The following is a 24,003-nucleotide window of genomic DNA, read 5'->3' as shown; positions in this document are numbered from 1 at the left end:
TACTTCAAGAAACAAGAAAAATCCCAAATAAACAATCTAATCATACAACTAGAGAAACTAGAAAAATAAGAACACATGTAGCACAAATTCAATAGAGGGCAGGCGATAATAAAAATCAGAGTGGAAATAAATAAAATAGAGACAAAAAAGACAATAGAAAAGGTCAATTAAAAGCTGATTCTTTGGAAAGATAATGAGAAGAATCAAATAAACAAAATACAAATCAAAGAAGTTACAGTGGATAACACAGAAATACAAAGAATCTTAAGAGACTACTTGAAACAGCTATATACCAACAAATTAGATAATCTACAAGAAATGAATAAATTCTTAGAATCAGACATCCTTCCAAAACTGAATCATGAAGAAATAGAGAATCTGAATAGATTAATCAGCAGTAAGGAGATTGAAACAGTAATCAAAAACCAAAAGTCCAGGGCCAGACACAGGCTCATTGGTAAATTCTACCAAACATTCAAAAAAGTTTTAAATACCTATCCTCCCCAAACAATTCCAAAAAATTAAAGAGGAGGGAATGCTTCCAAACTTATCTTACAAGGCCAACGTTACCCTGATACCAAAAACCAGACAAGAACACAAAGAAAATTATTCAGATTAATATAGATGCAAAAATCCACAACAAAGTATTAGCAAATTGAATAAAATGATACATTAAAAGAATCATATACCATGCTCAAATGAGATTTACTCCAGGGATGCAAAGATGGTTTAATTTGCACAAATCATTGTGATACCCATTAATAGAAAGAAGGATAAAAATCATTACCATTTTGCCCTGGCTGGGTGACTCAATGGGTGGGATTATCATCCCATACACCAAAAGGTTGTGAATTTGATTCCAAGTCAGGGCACAAACCAAGGTTGCAGGTTTGATTCCTGGGCGGGGCAAGTGCAGGAGGCAACTGATTAATGTTTCTCTCTTACATCAACGTTTCTCTCTCTCTAAAATCAAATCCTCAAGTGAGAATTAAAAAATATATATATTACCATCTCAATAGATGCAAAAATAGCATTTCACAAGATCCAACATCCACTTATGATTTTTTTAAAAATTATCAATAAAATGGGTATAGAGAAAAGTACATCAACATAATAAAAGCTGTATGTGACAAACCCATAGCTGGCATCATACTCTTCAGTGAAAAACTGAAAGCTTTTCTTCCAAGATCAGGAACAGGACAAGGATGCCCACTCTCACCACTCAGAAGTCCTAGCCCGAGCAATTAGGCTAAAAATAAGTAAGTAAGTAAATAAACAAACAAATAAATGGTATCCAAATAGGAAAAGAAGAAGAAGTAAAACTGTAACTATTTGCTGAACTGTAACTATTTGTAGATAACACATTTTTATATAAAGAAAACCCTAAAGACTACCAAAAATTATTAGAAATTATTACTAGATATAGTAAAGTGCAGGGTACAAAACAGATTCACAAAAATGGTGGTGTTTCCATACACTAACTACAAACTATAGGAAAGAGAAATTGAGAAAACAGTCCCATTTAAAATAGCAACAGCCCAGCCGGTGTGGCTCAGTGAACTGACAAGTTCAGGTTTGATTTCTGGTCAGGGCACATGCCAGGTTGCAGGCTTGATCCCAAGTGGAGGGTGTAAAAGAGGCAGCCAATCAATATATCTCTCTCACATTGGTGTTTCTATCTCTCTCTCTCTTCCTCTCTCTCTAAGATATCAATAAAGGGACGGAAGCTGGGGCATGGAGGGCAGGAGGTGCAGCCATACCTCGGTATTAGGAGGACAAGCCAGAGGATGGCACATGCACCACCGGCGTGAAGGAGGACCTGGGCACTTGTCTGTTGCAGTCTGACTGTGTGCTCCAGGAAGGAAAATCCCCTCGGTAATGTCTAAAGGAAACTGCAAAGCTTTGAAATATTTATTTGTTGAATGTAAAAGATCAATGTTGGATGCCAGATCAAGATTCAGAGGAAGAAAGGATATTGCTAAGTATCAGGTTGGAAGCAAGATGAACACAACAAAAGATTTCCTCTGGTCATTAAAACAGAAACCAAAATAGGAAACATACTTTTTTCTTACACCTGTTTGGTCGGACCATGGAACCCTGGAGAGAATGGATGAGTTCTGTTTTTGAATATGTATAAAGTAAATGATTTTCTTGTTCTAAATTATTTTTAGAAGAAAATTTTAATTGACTAGTTATGAGTGGGGAGCATAATAAATGAGTTTTAATAATTGTTCTAAAGCACAAACATGACTCCTTAACCAAATGACACTCTGTACATCCTTTCTGCATATTCTGATGGGACTGTTAAAATCTATAACATGGAGCTTAGGGAGAAAAGTCTATTGGGAAAGTTTAGAATAAAACTTGCTTGTGTCCAGTTTGTCCTATTTAGTTATAAAATAAACTGTGTTTGATTATTTGGAGGGAAAAAAAAGAAATCAATAAAAACCTATTTTAAATAAAATCACAACAAAAAGAGTAAATTTCACATAAGAGTTGTGAAACACCTGTACAATGAAAACTAAGACATTTAAAGAAATTGAAGAAGACACAAAAAAATGGAAAAATATTCCATTCATATACTGGAAGAATTAACATTATAAAAATGTCCATATTACCTAAAGCAATCTACAGATTCAATGCAATCACTATCAAAATCCCAGTAGCATTTTTCACAGAAATATAACAACATCGATGACAACAACAACAAAAAACCCTCAAATGTGTACGGAAGTACAAAAGATTGCAAACAGCCAAAGCAATCCTGAGAAAGAAATAACAAAGCTAGAGGTATCACATTCCCTGATTTCACACTATAATATAAAGCTACAATAATCAAAAGAGTATGGTGTTGGCATATATTCACACAGAGACCAATGAAACAGAACTAAGAGCCTAAAAATAAATCCCCATATTTATAGTCAACAAATTTATGACAAAGGAGCCAAGAACATACAACTGAAAAAAAAATAGTCTCTCTAATAAATGGTGTTAGAAAAACTAACAGTACTTGAAACAGAATAAAACCAAATCACTATTTTACACCATACACAAATATTAATTCAAAAATGGATTAAGTGCTTGAATGTGAGACCTGAAGCCATAAAATACATAAAAAAAACAGGTGCTAAGCTCCTTGACCTTGACCTCAGGGATGTTTCTGTGGGTTTGACTCCAAAGGCAAGAGAAGCAAAAACAAAAATAAATAGGACTCCATCAAATTAAAAAATTCTGCACAGCAAATAGAATGGTAAACAAAACAAAAAGGCAACCTACCAAATGAAAAAAGATATCTGTGAATCATACACTGGATATGGGGTTGCTATTGAAAATGCATAAAGAATTCAACAACAATAACAACAACAAAAAACAATTAAAAATGGACAGATAATCTGAACACGTTTCCCCCTCAAAGAAAACATACAGATGGCCAACAGGTACATGAAAAGGTTCTCAACATCACTAATTATTAGGGAAATACAAAGAAGAATCATAATGAGATATTACCTCACACCTGTTAGAATGGCTATCGTCAAGAAGACAAGAAACAAAAAATGTTGGAGAGGATGTGGAGAAAAGGAAACTCTTGTGAACTCTTGGTAAGATTATAAATTGGTACAGCCATTATGGAAAACAGTATAGAAGTTCCCCAAAATATTAAGAAAAGAACTACCATATGATCCAGCTTTTCCACATTTGCTTATTTGTCTAAAAATTTAAAAAACACTAATTTGAAAAGAGATACACCCCTATGATCTTGGAAGCATTATTTACAATGACCAAGATATAGAAACAACCTAAGTGTCCATCAACGGATAAATGAATAAATAAGATGTGGTATATATACAAAATGGAATATTACTTAGCCATAAAAAAGATGAAACATTGCCACTTGAGACAACATGCATGGACTTAGAGAGTATTATGCTTACTGAAATAAGTCAGAAAGAAAAAGACAAATAGTATATCATTTTGATTACATATGGAATTACTTTTTTTTAAAAACACACACACAAAAATCCCAAACATACAAAGCTAAAAAAAAAAGAAATTCATAAATACAGACAACAGATTGGTTGTTACCAGAGGGAAAGGGTGCAATATATAAAGAAATCAGTTGTATGGTGATAGATGGAAATAGACCTTTGCTAGTGAACACACTGCAGTGTATACAGATGTCAAATTATAATGTTATATATCAAAAACTCATAACATTATAAATCAGTGTTACTTCAACTGAAAAAAAGAAAAGAAAAGAATAAGAGCCTGGCTCAGAGGGTTCAATTCCCAGTCAAGGGCACATACCTGTGTTGCAGGTTTGATCCCCAGTCCTGGTTGCTTGGGGTCATGTGGGAGGCAGCCAATCAGTGTGTCTAAGTTACATCAATGTTTCTCTCTTTCTCTCTTCTTCCCTCCCTCCCTTCCACTTTATGTAAAAATCAATGGAAAAATATCCTCGGGTGAGGATTAAGAAAACAAAAAACAAGCATATTCATCACAGTGTTGTATATTAAAGCAAAAACGAAAGGAGAAAATTGTCAAACACAAGAGCTCAGGTAATAAGATTTCTGGTTAACACAGAAGGTTGAACACAGGTTGTCTCTGTCCTCACTCAAAATGACAATAAAGCAGATTAATAAATAAAAAAAAGCATAAAGCCATGCAGATCAGTAATTGTAGAGAAGACAATATTTGGAACCTAAACATTTTGTAACATAAGAAGCAGAAGTGTAAAATTATTTTAGCAGACTCAAAAAGGTACACTCTCAGCCAGCACTGAAGAGGGTCAAAAAGCAACCTGACACCAGGAATGCCCCTCCCCCAAGACTAGAAGCTGTTATCACTTGTCCCCAGGAGTTGAAGAAGGGCTAAGGGCTAAGGTCTGGAAGACTGACTGAGTCTGTCTTGTAAGGAGGGAGATGCCTGGCTCCCCTTCCTGACCCCCTTATCCCAACAGAGAATAAGGGTCGATTCTCCTTGGAGGGTAAGAAAGTGTCTCTGAATTGCTATGTCCATAGGAGCTTTATTCATAATGACCAAATGTCGGTCAGCAATCGGGGTACACCCACACAAAGAAACACTACTCAGCAACCAAAAGGATAAAACTGCTAATACACACAAAACGGGATAAATCTAAAAAACAAAACAAAACTGTAATACACAAAAGAAGCCAGACACAAGAATACATGCTATTTGAGTTCACTAATCTGAAACTCGAATCTATAATGATAGAAAACAGGTTGATGGTTCCCAGGGGCCAGAGGGCATGAGGGCACCTTTCGGGGAATGAAGTCACTTGGCTGTGGTGGTGGTACACATCTGCCGACACACACCTTGTAAAATGTCTGAAATACCATTCCTCATTCACCAGAACAGTCGATGTGGTGAAGTGTTCACACACAGGCCCCAGCAATTCACTCCTAGGCATTTTCCCTAGAAAAATGAAAACTTGTCCACAGCAGGACTTGCAAAAATGTTCCCCAATCTTATTCGTAATAGCCAAAACATGGGGTATGATTCACATGTTCATCAACAGGAGAAAGGACAAATTATGACACACCCACATAAACACTACTCCATATCAAAAGGAGAATTCAGAAGGGGAGGAGTGACTTGGAGAAGGCAAATGGAAGGCTTTGGCAAAAGTGCTTGGTATTTCGTTTCAGGTGGTGATTACATGACTATGTAGAATTCTTAAAATTCATCCAACTAAACATTTCATATGTGGATGTTTATACAAAAATTATATCAAGTTTAAAAAATTAACTGAGTATAAAAAGATTAAAATTAAAAAATTTTTAATTACATTATTGGATTGTGTTGAGCAGTGTAAATATATGCTACATTTAATCTAAAAGAGAGAAAGAGAATTAATGACTCCGGGATCTGTAGTTTTAAATGATCCTCTGAAAGAAATCTCCCTTTCCTTTAAGGAGCTGAGTCATTCCTGGAGGCCCTGCTCAGGACTGTACTTTGTGTGCCTGTGTTCATGAAGACCTTAATGCCATGTCTCTCATTTACTCTCCAGAACACCTTTCAAGACATTCACAATGAAGATAGTGACAAAGATTCTAAACCCCCAAAAGTTCACACAATCCTAAGTAGCAGAGCAGGTATTCAAACTCAGATCTGGCTGCACCAAGTCGACTTCTTTGCCCAAACCAGGTAACTCCCAAACTCAGCTAGTTTCTGATTGGAGAGAGAAAAGATCTTCCCAGGTTTCCTTATATTATTTTAATATTTATTAAGTAAGTGCTGTGTTAACTGTAAGTAAAAACAATGCCAAAATTTGAACACACCAAATTTCAATACCAGCGTTTAGCTAAAAGGGAGCTTTGTTTTCATTTTGGATTTGCAAAATTATAAATACAAGAGTAGTTAAAATGTGCCTCTATTTGTTCATCTCCTGGTCTTTAAGGGGAATGAAAAGGAAAGTGATGGTTTCAGCAGTTTCCTGAAACTCCTCAGATTGAAGCTTTAAATGTATACATTTTCTTATATGCCAATTATACCATAATAAGGTGGTAAAACATTTTCTTTAATTATAAAGAAAAAGGTAACGTGAAAGCCATCAGTTTCTAACCACACACTAACATTCCCAGGAGAAGTCTCAGTGACAGCTCCTACTTTCTCATAAATGACTGGCTAGGTCAGAGGAGGATGGGAGATGCTGGTGTGTGGTGAGCAGACTAGTGAGCTGACAGGGTGATGCCAGCAGAGTGGGCTGGCACCATCATGTGCCCTGCTTAGGTCCAGGCCCTGACACAGAGCTGATCAGGATGGTCCAGCTCTCTTGACAAGGCACTGACCTCAGGGAAAAATCACAAAGAACACACCACCAACAGAGCAGCACTGACTCAGTCTTGGCTGGCTAAAGCAGGGGTCACGCTGTCTCAAGAAAAGGAACCTGTGGATGATGAAAACTGTCGATGGCTCCCTTTTCCCTAAGCCACCTTCTGCTTCTTCACTTCTTGCAGCCTTGCTAGGTATCATTGGGCTAACTCACGAAGGAGACCACCAAATGTGGTTCCCACTCGATGACTTAATCCATTTCTTCCCATTATTTCCATTGGTCTGCAGCCTCCCAAGAGTCATTAAACTCACACCTAACTAAAAGTTTATCAAATATTTAGAAAACTGTCATATAATCAAAATATTCATAGAACTGCCCACTGTTATGTAATATTTTGAAAACAAAGGCTAAACTGAAAACTTGAAAATCACATTTAGAATTTCTGGTGCTACCAATTTTCAAATGGTTAAAAAGAACAAACCAAGGACCTCTTTCTTTTTTATTTTTAATGACCCCCTGCCCTGGTGCTGACCCAGATACATTACCTTTCTCTCTTCTAAGCTCCAAGGACCCTTCTTTTGCCTCTGTCACTTGATTCCTGAGCCCTTTTCTTTCACAGCTCACTTCTTGTACCTCTGTGACTTTCTAAATGAACTGTCCATTATCGTTTGTGTCTTGGCTCTGAATAGCCAGAACTCAAGTACCTAGGTTGCTCAACCAAAATCTAGTTTGATTTCACCTGTATAGCAACTGGTATAGTTCTGTCACCAATACTTCTAGGTTCTTCTGGCTCGTCTAATAATCAAATTGACAAGACAGATTAGTAGGAGAAACACACATTACAGTTTAATAACACATATACTTTCGGTATCCATGGGAGAGATGCAGGAACACTGAATAACTTGCCAAGATGACAAAAGCCTTTACTTTTACCTTCAGCTAAAGACAGAAAAGGTGGGGGTGGGGAGTCAGTTATGGGAGGTTACCAGGAAAAGCACAGGAAATAAGCATAATATTATCATGCAGACTTAAATCCACACCTTCTCCACTGATAACAATTTCTAGAGATATCCTCCTCTTCTTGGTTCAGTGAGGGAAACAGCCTTAAAAATGTAAATGTCCTTTTAAAAAAATGTTTATTTATTTATTTACGTTACAGATGTTTCTCCTTTTTCCCTCATTGACACCCTCCTCCCAATCCTGCCCCACCCCCAGCATTATTGTCTATGTCCATAGTTACACATACATGCGTATAAGTGCTGTGGTTTCTCTCTTCCGTCCCTTCACGTCCACCTCTTCTGAAGTTTGTCAGTCTGCACCCCACTTCCATATCTCTGGGTCTATTTTGTTTCTCAGCTTATTTTGTTCATTATATTCCACAAATAAGTGAGATCATGTGATATTTGTCTTTCTCTGACTGACTTGTGTCACTTCAGATAATACTCTTCAGGTCCCTCCATGTCCTCTCATAGGATAAAAGATCTTTCCTTCTTACAGCTGCATAGTACTCCATGGTGTATATGTACCACCACTTTTTTATCCATTCATCTACTGATGGACACTTGGGCTGTTTCCAGATCTTAGCAATTGTAAATAGTGCTGCTATGAACATAGGGGTGCATATATTGTTTCTGACTGGTGTTTCAGGCTTCTTAGGGTATATTCCTAGAAGTGGGATCACTGGGTAAAATGGCAGTTCAATTTTTAATTTTTTGAGGAAACACCAGAGTGTTTTCCATAGTGGCTGCACCAAGCTGCATTCCCACCAGCAGTGTACTAGAGTCCCCTTTTCTCCACACCCTCGCCAGCACTTGTTTGAAGATTTACTGATGTCAGCCACTCTGAAAGGTGTGAGGTGATACCTCATAGATTTTTAATTTGCATCTCTCTGATGATTAGTGAACATTTTTTCAAATGTCTCTTGGCCATTTATATGTCCTCTTTGGAGGTGTCTAGGTCCTCTCCACATTTTTTAATTGGGTTTTCTTCCTTTTCTTGAGTTGTATGAGTACTGTCTATATTTTGAAAATTAGCCCCTTATCTGATGTTGGCAATTATGCTCTTCCATATAGTGGGCTCCCTTTCCATTTTAATGCTTGCTTCTTTTGCTGTGTAGAAGCTTTTTAGTTTGATGTGTTCATTTTTTCCTTTGTTTCTCTTGCCTTAGGCATTGTATCAGTGAAAATTGTGCTGTGTGTGATGTCTGCAATTTTGTTGCCTACATTTTCTTCTAGGATTTTCATGAATTCATGAGTCACATTTTAGTCTCTTTATCCATTTTGAGTTTATTTTTGTGTATGGTGTAAGTTGGTGGTCTAACTTCATTTTTTTGCATGTAGCTGTCCAATTGTCCCAACACCATTTATTGAAGAGGCTGTCTTTACTCCACTGTATGCTCTTGCCACCTTTACCAAATATTAATTGAGCATAATTAATGTGGGTCAATTTCTGGGTTCTCTGCTCTGTTCCATTGATCTATATACCTGTTCTTGTGCCCATAACAGGCTTTGCAGTATAACCCGATTTCTAGTATTGTGATTCCCCCTACTTTGTTCTTCTTTTTCAAAATTGCTGTAGCTATTTAGGGTCTCTTTTGGTTCCACATAAACTTTTGGAGTATTTGGTCTAGTTCTGTGAAATGTGCCATTGGTATTTTGATGGGGATTGCACTGAATCTATAGATTGCTTTGGATAGTATGGATATTTTAATGATGTTAATTCTTCCAACCCATGAACAAGATATATGCTTCCACTTTTTTATATCTTCCTCTATTTCTTTTTTCAGAGACCTGTAGTTTCCTGTGAGCTTCTTTGGTTAAGTTTATTCCTACATATCTTAATTTTTTTGCAGCAATGGTAAATAGGATGGCTTTTTCAATTTTTCTGTCTGTGAGTTCATTGTTGGTATATAAGAATGCTGTTGATTTCTTGATGTTCATTTTATATCCTGCTATTTTGTCAAGTTCACTTATTAAATCTAGTAGATTTGTGATGGAGTCTTTAGGGTTTTCTATGTACAGTATCATGTCATCTGCAAATAATGACAGTTTCATATCCTCCTTTCCAATTTGGATTCCTTTTATGTTTTCTTCATGTCTAATAGCTGTGGCTAAGACTTCCAGTACTATGTTAAATAAGAATGGTGAGAGTGGGCATCCCTCTCTTGTTCCTGTTCTTAAGAGACATGCTTGTAGTTTTTGCCCATTGAGTATGATATTGGCTGTAGATTTTTCATATATGGACTTTATTATGTCAGGATATGATCCCTCTATTCCAACATTGCTAAGCGTTTTTATCAGAAATGGATGCTAAAATTTGTCTAATGCTTTTTCAGCATCTATTTATATGATCATATGGTTTTTACCTTTCATTTTGTTTATGTAGTGTATCACATTTATTGATTTGTGGATATTGTACCATCCTTGTATCCCTGAAATGAATCCTACTTGGTCATGATGAATAATTTGTTTGAGGTAATGCTGGATCCCATTTGCTAATATTTTGTTAAGGATTTTGGCATCTGTGTTCATCAGGAATATTGGTTTGTAGTTTTCTTTCTTTGTAGTGTCTTTATCTGGTTTTGGAATTGGAATTATGTTAGCCCCATAAAATGAGTTTGGAAGTCTTCCATCTTCTTGGATTTTTTGGAATAGTTTGAGGAGAATGGGTGTTAGATCTTCTTTGAATGTTAGGTAAAACTCCCCCATGAAGCCGTCTGGGCCTGGGCTTTTGTTTGCTGGGAGTTTCTTGATTACATCTTCGATTTCCTTAGTTGTTATTGGTCTGTTCAAGTTTTCTATTTGTTCCCAGTTCAGTTGTGGGAGACCATGTGTTTCTAGAAATTTGTCCATTTTGCCTAGATTGTCCAATTTGTTGCAGTATAATTGTTTGCAGTATGTTTTAATGATTCTCTGTATTTCTATGGTGCCAGTTGTTACTTCTCCTCTTTTGTTTCTGATTTTGTTTCTTTGGGTCCTCTCTTTTTGTTTCTTGGTGAGTCTGGCTAAGGGTCCATCAATCTTGTTTATCTTTTCAAAGAACCAGCCCTCTGTTTCACTGGTCTTTTGAATTGTTTTTTTGTTTGTTTGTTTGTTTGTTTTTTAGTTTCTATGTTGTTTATTTCTGCTCTGACCTTTACTATGTCTTTCCTTCTACTAACCCTGGGTTTTTCCTTTTGTTTAATTTCTAGTTCTTTAAATTGTAGAGTTAGAAAATCAATTAGAAATTTTTCTTGTTTCTTGAGGTAGGTCTATAGTACTATGAACTTTCCTCTCACGACTGCTTTTGCTGCATCCCATAAATTTTGTGTTGTTGTGTGTTTGTTTACATTGGTTTCCAGGAATTTTTTAATGTTTTCCTTGATCTCCTTGGTAACCCTTTCATTGTTTTAACATGCTATTTAGATTCCATGCATTAGAATGTTTTTACATGTTTTTGTTGTAATTGATTTTTACTTTCATGTCATTTTGATCTGAGAGGATGCTGGATATAATTTCAACCTTCTTGAATTTGTAGAGACTTACTCTGTGTCCTAACATGTGGTCTATTTTTGAGAATGTCCCGTGTGCACTTGAGAAGAATGTATATTCTGCAGCTTTGAGGTGAAATGTTCTGCAAATATCAATTAAGTCCAATTGATGTAGTTCAGCATGTAATGATTGTGTCCTTGTTGATTTTTTTGTCTAGATGTCGATCCAATGGTGTCAGTGAGGTGTTAAAGTCATCCACTATGATCTCTCCTTTGAAGTCCTCCAGAAGTTTTTTTATTTATTTGGGTGCTCCTGTATTTGGTGCATGCATGTTTACCAAGGTTATATATATCTTCCTGTTGGATAGATCCTTTCAATATTATGTAGAGGTTTTCTTTGTTTCTAGTTATGGCCCTCGATTTTAAGTCTATCTTATCAGATATAAGTATTGCTACACCAGCTTTTACTTCATTTCCATTTGCCTGGAAAAAAATTTTCCATTCCTTCACTTTCATCCTGTGTGGGTCTTTGTTGTGAGGTGGGTCTCGTGTAGACAGCATATATATGGGTCATGTTTTCTTATCCAGTCAGCTACCTTATGTCTTTTAATTGGAGCATTTAAGCCATTTACATTTAAGGTTATTATTGATAGATACTTATTAGTTGCTACTATTTTATGCCTGTGTTCCTCTCTCTCTCTATTTCTTCTTGTTCTTACAGCAGTTCCTTTAGCATTTCCTGCAATGTTGGTTTGGTGGTAGTAAATGCCTTTATTTTTTTATTTTTTGGCTGTTAGGCTCTTTATTTCACCTATCATTTTGAATGATAGCCTTGCTGGATAGAGTAGTCTTGGATTCAGACCCTTACCTTTCATTACTTTGTATACTTCATGCCACTCCCTTCTGACCTGCAGTGTTTCTATTGAGAAATCAGCTGAAAGTCTAATGGGAGCTCTCCTGTAGGTAACTTTCTGCCTCTCTCTTGCTTCCTTTAAGATTCTTACTTTGTCTTTAATATTTGCCATTTTAATTATGATGTATATAGCTGTGGGTCTTTTGGGTTAATCTTGCTTGGGATTCTCTGTGTTTTCTGAACTTGTATGACTTTTTCCTTCACCAAATTGGGGAAGTTTTCTGTGATTATTTCTTCAAACAGGTTCTTTATCCCTTTCTCTGATCCTTCTCCTTCTGGTATCCCTATGATGCAAATGTTGTTACGTATTGTATTCTCCCAAAACTCCCTTAAACTCTCCTGCTTTTTAATTTTTTTCCCATTTGCTTCTCTATTTGGGCGTTTGCTTGTTTTTTCTACCTTGTCTTCTAACTCACTCATTCAGTCTTCAGTTTCTTCTAATCAACTATTGAATCCTTTTAAGGTATTTTTCATATCAGCTATGTCATTCTTTATTTCCTCTTGATTTTTACTCATAGCTTCTACCTCTTTTTTAAAGGTGATGTAGTTTCCACTGAGCTCTTTATAATTCTCTTTAAGTTGCTTGTAGTTTTCACTAAATTGTTTGAGCACCCTTAAAATCATTGCTTTGAATTCTTTATTTGACAAATTGCTTTCTTCCATTTCATGTAGTTCCTTTTCTAGTGATTCCTCCTTTTCTTTCATTTGGGTGTTGTTTTTTTGTCTCACCGTATTAGCAGTCTGGTAGTTTTAGGACCAGTGAGGGACGCTGGAATGCGTAGGCAGGTCGGTGCATATCAAATAAGGCTGCTGTGCCTCCCAAATTGTTCTGGTGTGTGTGCCTGTAGCCTACTGTGGGTCCTGGAGGACTGACAATTGTTAGCTGGTATCAGTCTGTCATGTTAGGCGCTCCTGGGGTGCTTGGGTCTCACCAGTGCGAGTGCGTGGGTCCCTGCTGCTGGGGCTCTGCTGGGGAACATGGGTCCCACCAGGGGGCTGATGGGGGTGAGTGTCAGCTCTCGGTTTGTGATGCTACTGCTGCTGCTATTGCCAGGGGGTGCTTTCAGCTGCTGTTGGGGGTTGAGGATGCTCAGCTCCTGAGCCTCAGCTGTTGTTCGACCTCTTTATTGTTTAAAAAAATATAATTGAAAACAATATGATGTTTCTGCAAAATATTAGAAATGGAATTGCCATTTAAGCAGTGATTCCATTTCTAGGAATATATTCTAAGAAGCCTGAAACACCAATCAGAAAGAATATATGCACCCCTATGTTCATAGCAGTGCTATTTACAATAGCAAAGATCTGGAAACAACCCAAGTGCCCATCAGTAGATGAGTGGATAAGAAAGCTGTGGTACATACACACAATGAAATACCATGCAGCTGTAAGAAAGAAAGATCTCTTATCCTTTGAGATGACATTGAGAGACCTGGAGAATATTATGCTGAGCAAAATAAACCAGACAGAGAAAAACAATTATCACATGATCTTACTTATTTGTAGAATATCATGAACAAAATAAACTGATGAGCAAAACAGATTCAGAAACATGGAAGTAGAGAATAGACTGAAAAAAATCAGAGGGTAGGGAGGTGGGGGAGGGATGAAGAGATAAACCAAAGAACTAATATGTATATATGCATAGCCAATAGACAGAGAGAGTAGTGATGAAGGAAAAAAAAAATTAACATTAATAAATTAAGTATTAAAAAATAATTCATGGCCCTGGTTGGTGTGGCTCAGTTGGTTGGAGCACCATCCCAAATACCAAAACTTTTTATGTTTGATCTGCAGTCGAGGCACATATGAACGGCAACTGATTGATATTCTCTCTCACTTTGATCTTTTACTCTCTCTCCCTTCTCCTTTCTCTAAAATCAACAAGCATATCCTCAGGTAAGAATTTTTTTAAAAGTTCATGACGTAGATGAGACAACTGGAAATATGAATATTTATTATAATATTGATAGTACTAAAGAATTACTATTCTTTTTTTAGTTGTGATAATTTTTTTAGGTTTGAAAATGTACAGTTTAAAATTTATATTTTAAAGATAATACTAAAAAACTGACCATGATCTTTGAGATTGACCACAAAATAATCGAGGGCAACATGGCTGGAGTGTTGATGAGAAGATCAGCTTTTCGCTAACAACTGCTAAAGCTAGGTGACCGGTGGGCGAGTAGACACCGTACTGCTGTGTACTTATGTATATATTTGAAGGTTTTCATAATAAAAAGTCTAAGTCAAAGTATTTTTTAAAAGGTAGGTAAAGTTATGGATTAAGAGAGACGAGACAAATTCAACTTTATAAACAAATTCTACATGTAAATGTTAACTAGATCTTGGTTCCAGAATAAAAAAAAAAACAACAAAAAAAAAACACTAAGGGACAACTGGGCAATGTTAAATATAAACAACTGCATAAAACTAGAACTACTGTGTCTGAGTGTGATGATGGTGTGGTCGTTGTGCAGAAGAGCATCCAATTATTATGATAAGAAGAACCACACTGAATTCCACTGGACAAGAGCCACAATGAATGCAACTCTAAACTGGCTCAGCAGAAAAACAAAAACAAACAACAATAAAATATATACACATTCATTTTTACATCACAGACAAAGCAAATATTACAAAATGATAACTGATTAATCTCAGTGACGGATTCTGTGGGCATGCACTATAATGTTTTCTCAATTTTTTTGTATATTTTTTAAAAGGTTATAGTAAACAAGGTGATAAAAATTGAAATGCCCTCAGATGGTGACATATATCTGAGAGGATCTAAGCCAGCCAGAAAATCTCCCATGAGACAGTCACGCATGAGCTGAAGGGACAAGCAGACAGAGGCCCACTGATGGCCACTGGAAGATGAATATAAAATCGTACTGAACCTTAAAGAGCCATCAGCAAGAAGGCATGGCTCTGCAAAAAACTGACATAAAAGGTGAGCTAGCAGCTAGGTATTAGCTGGAAGAATAAATAAAAATTAAATATGCCAATGTTCAATACACACAGCCAACACTGTGCAGAAAGTCATGATTCTACATGAGAAACTGATTCACAAGTAGGATAAGAAGAAAAGAAGAAGCTATTTGAGGGAGTGAAAACACACAAGCAATAAATTCATGACCTGGAGGAAAAATTGGAGAAAACAGAGCCTCAAAAATCTAATCAATATTACTAATAAGAAAGTCCATGACCATTTTGTTACGGTTCAAACTGCAGTAAGAGCTTGGACTGAAATAAAGACAAAGCTGCCAACCTGTATAAGCTTCTAAGGATACAGTGTAAATTAAATCAAAGTGAGGAAGATCTAGGCCTATACCCCTCCAAAGAGAGGTTCTCTGATTCAGAAGCATTCTTTTGGCTCACCAAAAGAAAAGAAGGTGAACTCCTTTACCCACAATCAATGACAGGCCAACCTGTGATGTCTTTCTTTACTTCTACGGGAGGCCTGAGGCCCACTGCTGTGGATATCCCTCCTCTGGCCCTAGGTCTCATCCTTATCTGAGATGCCTTTAATAAACACCTGCCTCATAAGTATGCTCTGCTAAAGATAAGGGATGACTCCAAGAAGCTACTATGTGTATGCATCTGTCAGAATGCAATGAACAGTTAGTTCCCTTCATATATGTAAATTTCACCTAAAAACAAAACCAAAAAAAAATTGTAAATAAATATTAACAATACACACAAGGAAGTAAATGAGGTGACGTGTACTAACTTCCATAACTTTCTTTGAAACACATCAAAAAGCAAGATGGGCTGAAGAATGAATACAGGAATATATACATGAAACAAGTAAAATGTTAGTTTTAAAAATTGTTTTTTAAAAGGTTTTTTAATTGTAGAATTTAAATGTTTAATTGTAGTCCATATGAACATGGTCACTGTGAATTTTTTTCAGCTTCTCCATATTTGTAAATTTTCACACTATAATGTTGGAAATTTAGTCACCCACTATTTCTACTGATTATTGCAATGGTTTTAAATTATCTTACTGCTTATTCTTATAACTGTGAGCAATGTCCTAATACCCACCAGATTTTTTTTTCATATATAGGCATGAATATTACATTACTCTCTATTCACATTCAAGGAAAGCAAGCATGCCTCCTAGTCAATTAAAAATTAAGTGTGCCGGGCCAGATAGCACAGTTGGTTAGCGCATCGATACGATATGCCAAGGTTGGGGGTATGATCCCCAGTCAGGGTACATATAAGAATCAACCAATAAATGCACAAATAAGTGGAACAAAAAAAATCAATATCTCTCTCTCAAATCAACAAATAAGAATAAAAAACAAATACTTAGTGTGTGTCAGGCACTTTCCTTTTTTCTTTTAATAGCACTAGATATACTGTATCACACCAGAAAGCCTCAAAAGGAACCTTATAAACAACTTAAAATACATACACACATACACACAACTCATATATCCAAAATAAACACTACCTCTCTGAAATAATTTTTAGACTTGCCAACCATTCACAATACAGAACCAATGTATTAATTGCTAGGCCTTTCAAAAACAATAATAGCTTTCCAGGTTCTCCGTCCCTAAAAAGACAACCCTCACCAATGTAACATAGACAACAAAATAATTAGAACCTTTGTCCTTCTGTTCACCGAACATGAGTTGCCGCTGGCTGACTCCCCTCAGGGAAGAACTCATGTTCCTAGGCTGCTGGTTGTGCCAGAGCTTTTTATATTTGAATGGATGACTGTTTCCAAAAGTACCACACAGATTTTATATAATAATTTTCTGAGTATAAAAGATACTTATTGGGGAACTCCAAAATGGAGACAAAGTGAATGGAAGCTACACAGACCATCTCCCAGGACCAAGCTGGAATTACAACTAAAATAAAGACAAATCATCAGGAAAAAGCAACAGAAAAGCAGCTTGCGAGGACCATATAACCAGGGACACTGAATTAATCCTGGTAGGATTGAGGATTGAGGAGGTGCAAGAGAGAGGCTGGGAGTCCACAGACAGCAGCCGTCTTAGTGGTCTTAGCTGTGAGCAGCGCCCTCAGGGTTAAAATCCCAAGCCACAGCGCAGAGGGCCAGGACAGAGCACTAAATTAGCCACAGCCACTCACCTTGGGCTCCAACAGAGGGAGGGCAGACGGGACTGACACTGTGTGGGAACACTTGGGATTTGAAGGACGCTCAGAGCTCTTGCTGAGATGCAGCCACTCAGGACAGTGGCCACCTTACTCCTTCCCAGGGCTGTGGGCAGAGGCGTTGGCCCCTCCCTCAGAGATTCAACCCCACTCAGGTGGGCGATTAAAATGCAAACTGAGGCTCATTAACTATTAGCATCTGCCCCACCCTCAGGAAATCCTCTCATGCAGAACGCTTGAGGAAGTTTTTCATTCAACTGAGAAACCAAGGCTCTTCAAGTAACCGCGCCTCCAGGCAAAAAGCTAGAGGATAACTGAACCATTCCTGGGCTTCCAAAGAAAGTAAGACTTGACAGTGTTTCATGTGGACAAGAAAGCTAGGGACAGGGTCGGGGGGGGGATGGGGAGGAGGGTGTCAATGGGGAAAAAAGGAGAAACATTGTAACAAAAATAAATTAAAAGGCAAAAAAAACCAAAAAAGAATAAAAAATACAATAACATGGCAGACAAAGTATAAGCTGATGCCTTTGAATAAGCAAGGTCTTTGATAAGATTTTCATTCCACTGCCTTGCGAATCATATACTTTAAGAAACAGTTGTTTAGAATTGGATAAAACCCAAGAGTTGTGAAAACTGAAATTCCTACATCAAGTGACACACGTTTTAGTCAACCAGAGAAATAAATATTTAATTGACCCAAAAAATAAAAAATAAAAGATATTTATTTAGTAAATTTGGAAAATTAAGAAACGTAAAGTATGTGTGACAAGGAGAGTGCTGTACTAAACACAGCATCGTGACATTTCAGAACACTGAAGACAACTGTCACAGAGCACCACAGAGAGACCAAAGTTACAGTCAATGGAGCAGCAGCAATGGGAGCTGGAAAACAGTGAAGGAATGTTCTCAAAATTCTGAATGGAAATAATTGTTGGCCTAGAATTCTACAGACAAACTGTTCATGAAGTGTGAGCACAGAATAAATTGTTTTCAGACATGAAAAATCTCAAAATTGTGACTCTTTCCTACTCTCTTGGGAGATCACTGAAGGAGATCCTCCACTAAAATCAAAGAGTAAACTGAGGAAGAAGACAAGGAATCAAACAGAAGGGAAAAGCAAAAGAACGCCTTGGGGAGATAAGGAAGAAGAACACGTGGGTCAGGCCCAGAGGACAAGCAGTCCGGACGGGAGCCGGAGTGGGTTTCAAAAGAGACCACCAATAAAATAAAACACAAAAACCCTCCTGTGGAATAAAATAGTAAGGAGAGTTCCCCACACCTGAGGGGATGTTGGAGCCTTAATTAATAATATAACTACAGAAATCTAATACAGGACACCAGGTCCAGGGGGAGGAGTTGCAGAAGGGCCGCACATTCACAGCAGTGCACAGTGCTCACATGGTCACAGTAACAAGCATGGGAAGGAGCGTGGGGGAGTCTTCCAACTGTCTGCAAACCTTTACTTCAAGCAAGGGAGAGATGGATCCCACAACCTCACAACCTGTTAACACTCTAACAATCTTCTCTCCTGTGTGGCCGCCATATGAAGTTTAATTTTTAAATAAACTTGGGGTCTTACTTCATGTACCTAATTCCAGGGTTTAAAAAAGGGGGTATACTGTAGAGCATTTTACTTATTAAAGATTCTTCATAAAAAAGTTGTAAGACCAGTTAAACACTGTGAAATAAACCAAGAGTTTAATTAAAACATAACTTTGTTATCAGATAAATTTGCACTTGTACATTAATGTTTGCATATCTGGCTACTCTTTCAGGATATATTCCTAGAAGTGAGTCAAAAGGACTCATTTTTAAGTTTTTTCCTAATACACTGCCAAATTGTCCTTCAAACGTTTCCCTAATTAATCCTCCATCCAGCTACACATGGTGCAACCAAGGAAGACATTCAAAAACTCTTAGCAACATCTTCATCTTTGTAAAATTATTTCCACTGGGCAGGTTCTGGTCAAGATGGAGGGCAGGTAACACCCTGCTAACATCCTCCCAGGATCACATCAAGCTTACCACTACATTATAGAACAACCCATCTACAAACTACTAGACAGAAGTCCTACAACCAAGAATACACGTACGAGGCCACATAAGAATGACAGGAGGGAAGAGACACGAAAAGGGCTGGTCCCACACTCATGTCTGGCAGTTAACTGGGAGGGATATCTGAGCTGCAGAGGTTCCCCCTTAAAAGCGAGGGGTCCCAGTCCCTAGCCTGGAGCACCAGTGTGGGGAAGAGGAGCCCCTACAACATCTGGCTCTGCAAACTGGCAGGGATTCAGTCCATCCAGGAGAAACGGGAAGCTGCTGGAAACCCAGGCACCTTCTTCAAGGGCCCACAAACTCAGTGACTCAACAGGCACTTACCCTGGGCTCCAGCAAAGGAACAGCAACTTGGGGGATGCTGGAGACATATAGGGAGAAACAGAGCTGTGTGGCTTCAGGGTGCGGGCTGGAAGGACAGCTGCCACTGTCCTTCAGTGGAGCCCTCCCCTTGCACAGCAGGCAGGTGGGCACTATCTTCCCTGTGTTGAGCCTACCCCTACATGGGCAAAATCTGAGGCTGCCTCCCTCTGGTGAACATCATTCGCTCTGCCCTGGTGACTCCCTGAGACCATGCCCCCACCCAACTTGCAGGCAGCCAAAGACAGGCAGCTGTCCTCGGCCTGCACTGCAGTCTTTCTCAGTAACTCTCACAAGCTCCCAGCACCCAGGCAGGAAGTGGTGAACAGCACTGGCACGCCCTGTGCCTTTGGAAAAGTATCCTTGGGCTTAGCATGGCACCAGTTCTGCTCTGCATTAACCTGGTGAACCCACTCAACCCAATTTGGTGACTGAAATCCCACCGCACCCAACTCACCTCGCCCACTTGGCCAACCACCCAAGGCTCTTTCAGTGACCTTACAGGGAGCCAGCAGGTGGTGTAGGCCTGGGGGTACCCTTCTGCTAAGCAGCCCCTGAGCCGGTACTGGTGGCAGCTGGTCACGGTTCACAGCATGGTTCTCCCACATACCTCCAGGCCAAGCATGGGCAGCTACCAATCATGGGTCACTTTTTAGCTTTTACCAGGCAGCCCTGGGCTGGTCACAGGTAGTGGCTGACCTTGGCCTACACTCCAGTCCCTCCTAAGAGGCCCCACAACCAACACAGACGTTGGCTGGCTTCAGAACACTACCCAATTAGTTCCAAAGTCCTGCTCTGTGGGGTCAACCTCTGCACAGCGACTCATCCACTGTGGTTCCTTCTGGCCAAACCTCACTGCTGGTTACCTGACATGCCAACAGCAACAGAAGGGCACACACAACCCACACAAGGGATCATTCTGGAGCACCAGGCTCCGGTGATCAGAGAGGCTGTGCCCTTAGGCCCCACGGGACGCCTACTATGTAAGACCACTCTGCCAATGCTGGAAGACACAGCAGATCCATCTACTACACAGACACGAACACAGGATGGCAGCCACAATGGGGAGACCAAGAAACATGTCCAAAACAGAAGAAACTGGCAGAAATAGAACTAAAAGTTGTATATGAACACTTAAGCAAAGACATACAAATGGCAAATAAGCACATGAAAAGATATTCTACATTATCAGTCATTAGATAAGCTCAAATTAAAACCACAATGAAGCTTTGCACAGTGGCAGTATTGTAGCCAATGATGTTCATCTGAGGCATGATTATTGCTAATTGAAAAAACAAACAACGAAATATCACTGCACAAGGATAGCTCAGATGAAAAAGTGTGAGGATATCCTGTGTTAACAAGGAGGCAGAGGAGCGGGAACACCCTGCTGGTGGGAGCAACCAACAAGTATAGTCACTTAGAAAGACAGTTTGGCGATTTCTTACAAAGTCAAACATAACTCTGCCTTAAAAACCAGCTACTCCTCTCCTCTGTATTTACTTAAGAAAAGGAAAGCATATGTCCACACAATTGTACGTAAATATTCATAGCATTTTCATTTGTCACAGCCAAATGCTACAAACAATCCATTGGGGAAGAGCACATGTGGATGTCCATACGGTGGTACACCACCCAACAATAGAAAAGAACAATCGACTTCAACATACATGTCAAAGTAATTGTGCTAAAGGAAGCCAGCCTCCCTCAAAGTATAGTCCATATGATTCAAAGCCATCCCTGCTCCAAACAATAATACATTCCATATGATTAATATAAAATTTTAGAAAATACAAATGATCTATAACGAGAGAAAAATCAGGGGCAGCAGAAAACGTTTATGGGTGACAGATATGCTCACTTTCAATTGTGAGAGTGGCATACGTTAGATCATAAGTCATCAAACTATACACTTTCAGTTATACCCCAAGAGAGCTGTGTAGGAGTCCGCAAGGGGAGATGTTCACACGAGGGCACGAGTGTTGCTGTGGGCCCAGAGTTCAGTGAATGATACCCCAGGGGAGGGGGATTCCACAGCAGACCCCAACAGACAGGTGCAAAGTAGCACGTACTCTGGTTCAGGTAGGAGAGAAAGAATGAATAAAAGCTAAGCAATAAATAAATAAATAACTAGTTGGAAAAGAACAGCCATTTGTGGGTGTGAGTTACAGGCTGAACAAAGATGGTCAGAGTGGAAATGAAATGGAAGAGAGGGGTAAAAGGAAGAATTTTATAATGAACAAAATAGGAAGAATTCAGGGAAAGATAGTACTGCTGTCTTCTCTCCTGTCAAGGTTAACTGTGTGAGGCTCAGGTTCTGAAGGACAAAGAGGCGCCCGGCGGACCAGTGAGGCCGAGTCCGCCACAGGGGACCTAGAGTTCAGTGTCGGTGGATAAAGGCTGGGATGAGCCAGCACCACAGTGCAGGCTCACAGAGAAAAACTCCACCAAATAGACTTTCTTTACAAGGTTCAGACCCAAACCACTTCCGATTTCATCACTCATTTCTAAAATGTAAAAAAATTCTCATGTGTAGAAAATAAGACTTTCAGAAACAAAAATAACAAAAGCAAAAAAAACCCTAAAATATAAAGACTTTCTTTGAAAACTATATAGAAAATAAGACTTTCTTTTAATACTATAACCAAAGTAGTAAAATGATATTTAAAATAATATCTAAAAATGTTAGCAACATGGAAATTCCACCCATTAACATAGCAAGATGATCTTTTTTTTAATCCTTACCCAAGGACATTTTTTTTTGCATTTAACTTCAGATAGAGTGGAAGGGAGAGAGGGAGGAAGAGAGAGAAACATCAATGTGAGAGAGACACATCGAGTGGCCGCCACCCACACAACCCCAACAGGGGCCAGGGACAAACTGCAACCAAGGTATGTGCCCTTTGCGGGAACTGAACCTGGGACTCTCTGGTCCGCAGGCCAATGCTCTAACCGCTGAGCAAAACTGGCCAGTGCATAGCAAGATGCTTTAGCTTCTTATAATCAACACTATTTCGTAAATACATGTTTTGGCACAATTACTGACCTGGAACAACCTATATTTAGAATGAAGATCTGTGTTGCGTTGTGAACGGACATCAGAAATGCAATATCTAAAGCTTTACATGCAAGAAGAATTAAGTTTTGATCGTCCTTATCAACAAGGCAATCTTATGAACCAAGGAATCAATCCCAAATCCTAGTTCCATAACCACTCTTCTCAAAATCCACCCCGTTACATGCTCCCCCAACTGCATGGACAAAGCACCTCCGCCACCCAGCACATACAACGTGCATACCTGTTTGGAAAGCAGGATTCGCTCCAGGGTACATGTTGGGGGAGTAGGCAGGAGCTGCTGCTGCATAGCCCATGGGGAAACCAGCTGCAGAAAAACACACAGAATAATCTGATGTCATCACCTGAAGGAGTAACATGATTTTACAGCCAGGGTTCCCGCAGACACACCATCTTCCCCAGAAGTCCAGACTGACTGACAGAGCCCACCAGCACTACGTAGCCTGAGCAGTGTGTCTCTAGCTGTCTCCTTTCCTCAGGATTGTGACAGTCACACTCTTAATCATGTCCTTTAAATCTATGAGTAAATACGTACAGCTTTTGCCCTGACCAGTGTGGCTCAGTTGGTAGAGCATCATCCTATACTCTGAAGGGTCACCAGTTGGATTCCTGGTCAGAGCACGTGCCCAGGTTGCAGGATCCATTTCTGGGCGGGGTGTGTGCGGGAGGCAACCGATTGATGTTTCTCTCTCACATCAATGTTTCTCTCTTTCTCTTTCTCTCTCACTTCCTCTCTCTAAAAATTAATAAAAACATTAATAATAATAAAAAAAAACTTTCTAGAACCAAAAAAATTTGGCAGAAACTAAGTTAACCCCACAAGAAAACAATCCAAGTATAAGTCAGAAAACTGCCAGTCCCATGGCAGTTTTATTCCGGATTTGGATCCCATGACCGAAGAGTGCTAAGTATGCTGACAGGGCTCGAACGGGGACCATAGACACACGGAACTGGGAAAAAGCCAATTTCATGATCTACTTGGAAGCAACCTCGTATTTATTAATACAAACAAGGAATCCTTCATAAAACTAAACCACAGACACTAATAATTCATGTGAACACAGAAGAAACAGCAAGTAATGCGTTATTACAGTAAAAATCCTGGCCACCAGCAGATGAAGAGTTAGGCAGCAGTATGATGTAAAACAAAAAAGAGCAAAGCAACCTCTGTAAATTGATTTGGAATGGTTCCTAGAATG

The 24,003-nt window shown here is 38.8% G+C and overlaps 1 protein-coding gene, 1 non-coding gene and 1 pseudogene across 19 annotated transcripts in view; 2 read left to right on the top strand and 1 right to left on the bottom strand.

The window, feature by feature from the left end:
* Positions 1 to 24,003, bottom strand: part of FAM168B (family with sequence similarity 168 member B) — a 92,783-nt gene that overhangs the window by 12,588 nt on the left and 56,192 nt on the right. For all 18 annotated transcript variants that reach the window (XM_036250877.1, XM_036250867.1, XM_036250866.1 and 15 more), the window contains one exon: positions 23,028 to 23,111. In XM_036250877.1, coding sequence (XP_036106770.1) covers positions 23,028 to 23,111 — 84 coding nt within the window. The remainder of the gene's footprint in view (positions 1 to 23,027; positions 23,112 to 24,003) is intronic.
* LOC118623249 lies at positions 813 to 6,169 on the top strand (annotated as a pseudogene).
* Positions 20,954 to 21,088, top strand: LOC118624932. Its single transcript, XR_004958571.1, has one exon. It is a non-coding gene; the product is annotated as a U4 spliceosomal RNA (small nuclear RNA).

The sequence above is a fragment of the Molossus molossus genome, unplaced genomic scaffold (genome assembly GCF_014108415.1).
Source record: "Molossus molossus isolate mMolMol1 unplaced genomic scaffold, mMolMol1.p scaffold_m16_p_10, whole genome shotgun sequence".
Lineage (NCBI taxonomy): Eukaryota > Metazoa > Chordata > Mammalia > Chiroptera > Molossidae > Molossus > Molossus molossus.
This window is presented reverse-complemented; position numbering and strand designations above follow the sequence as displayed.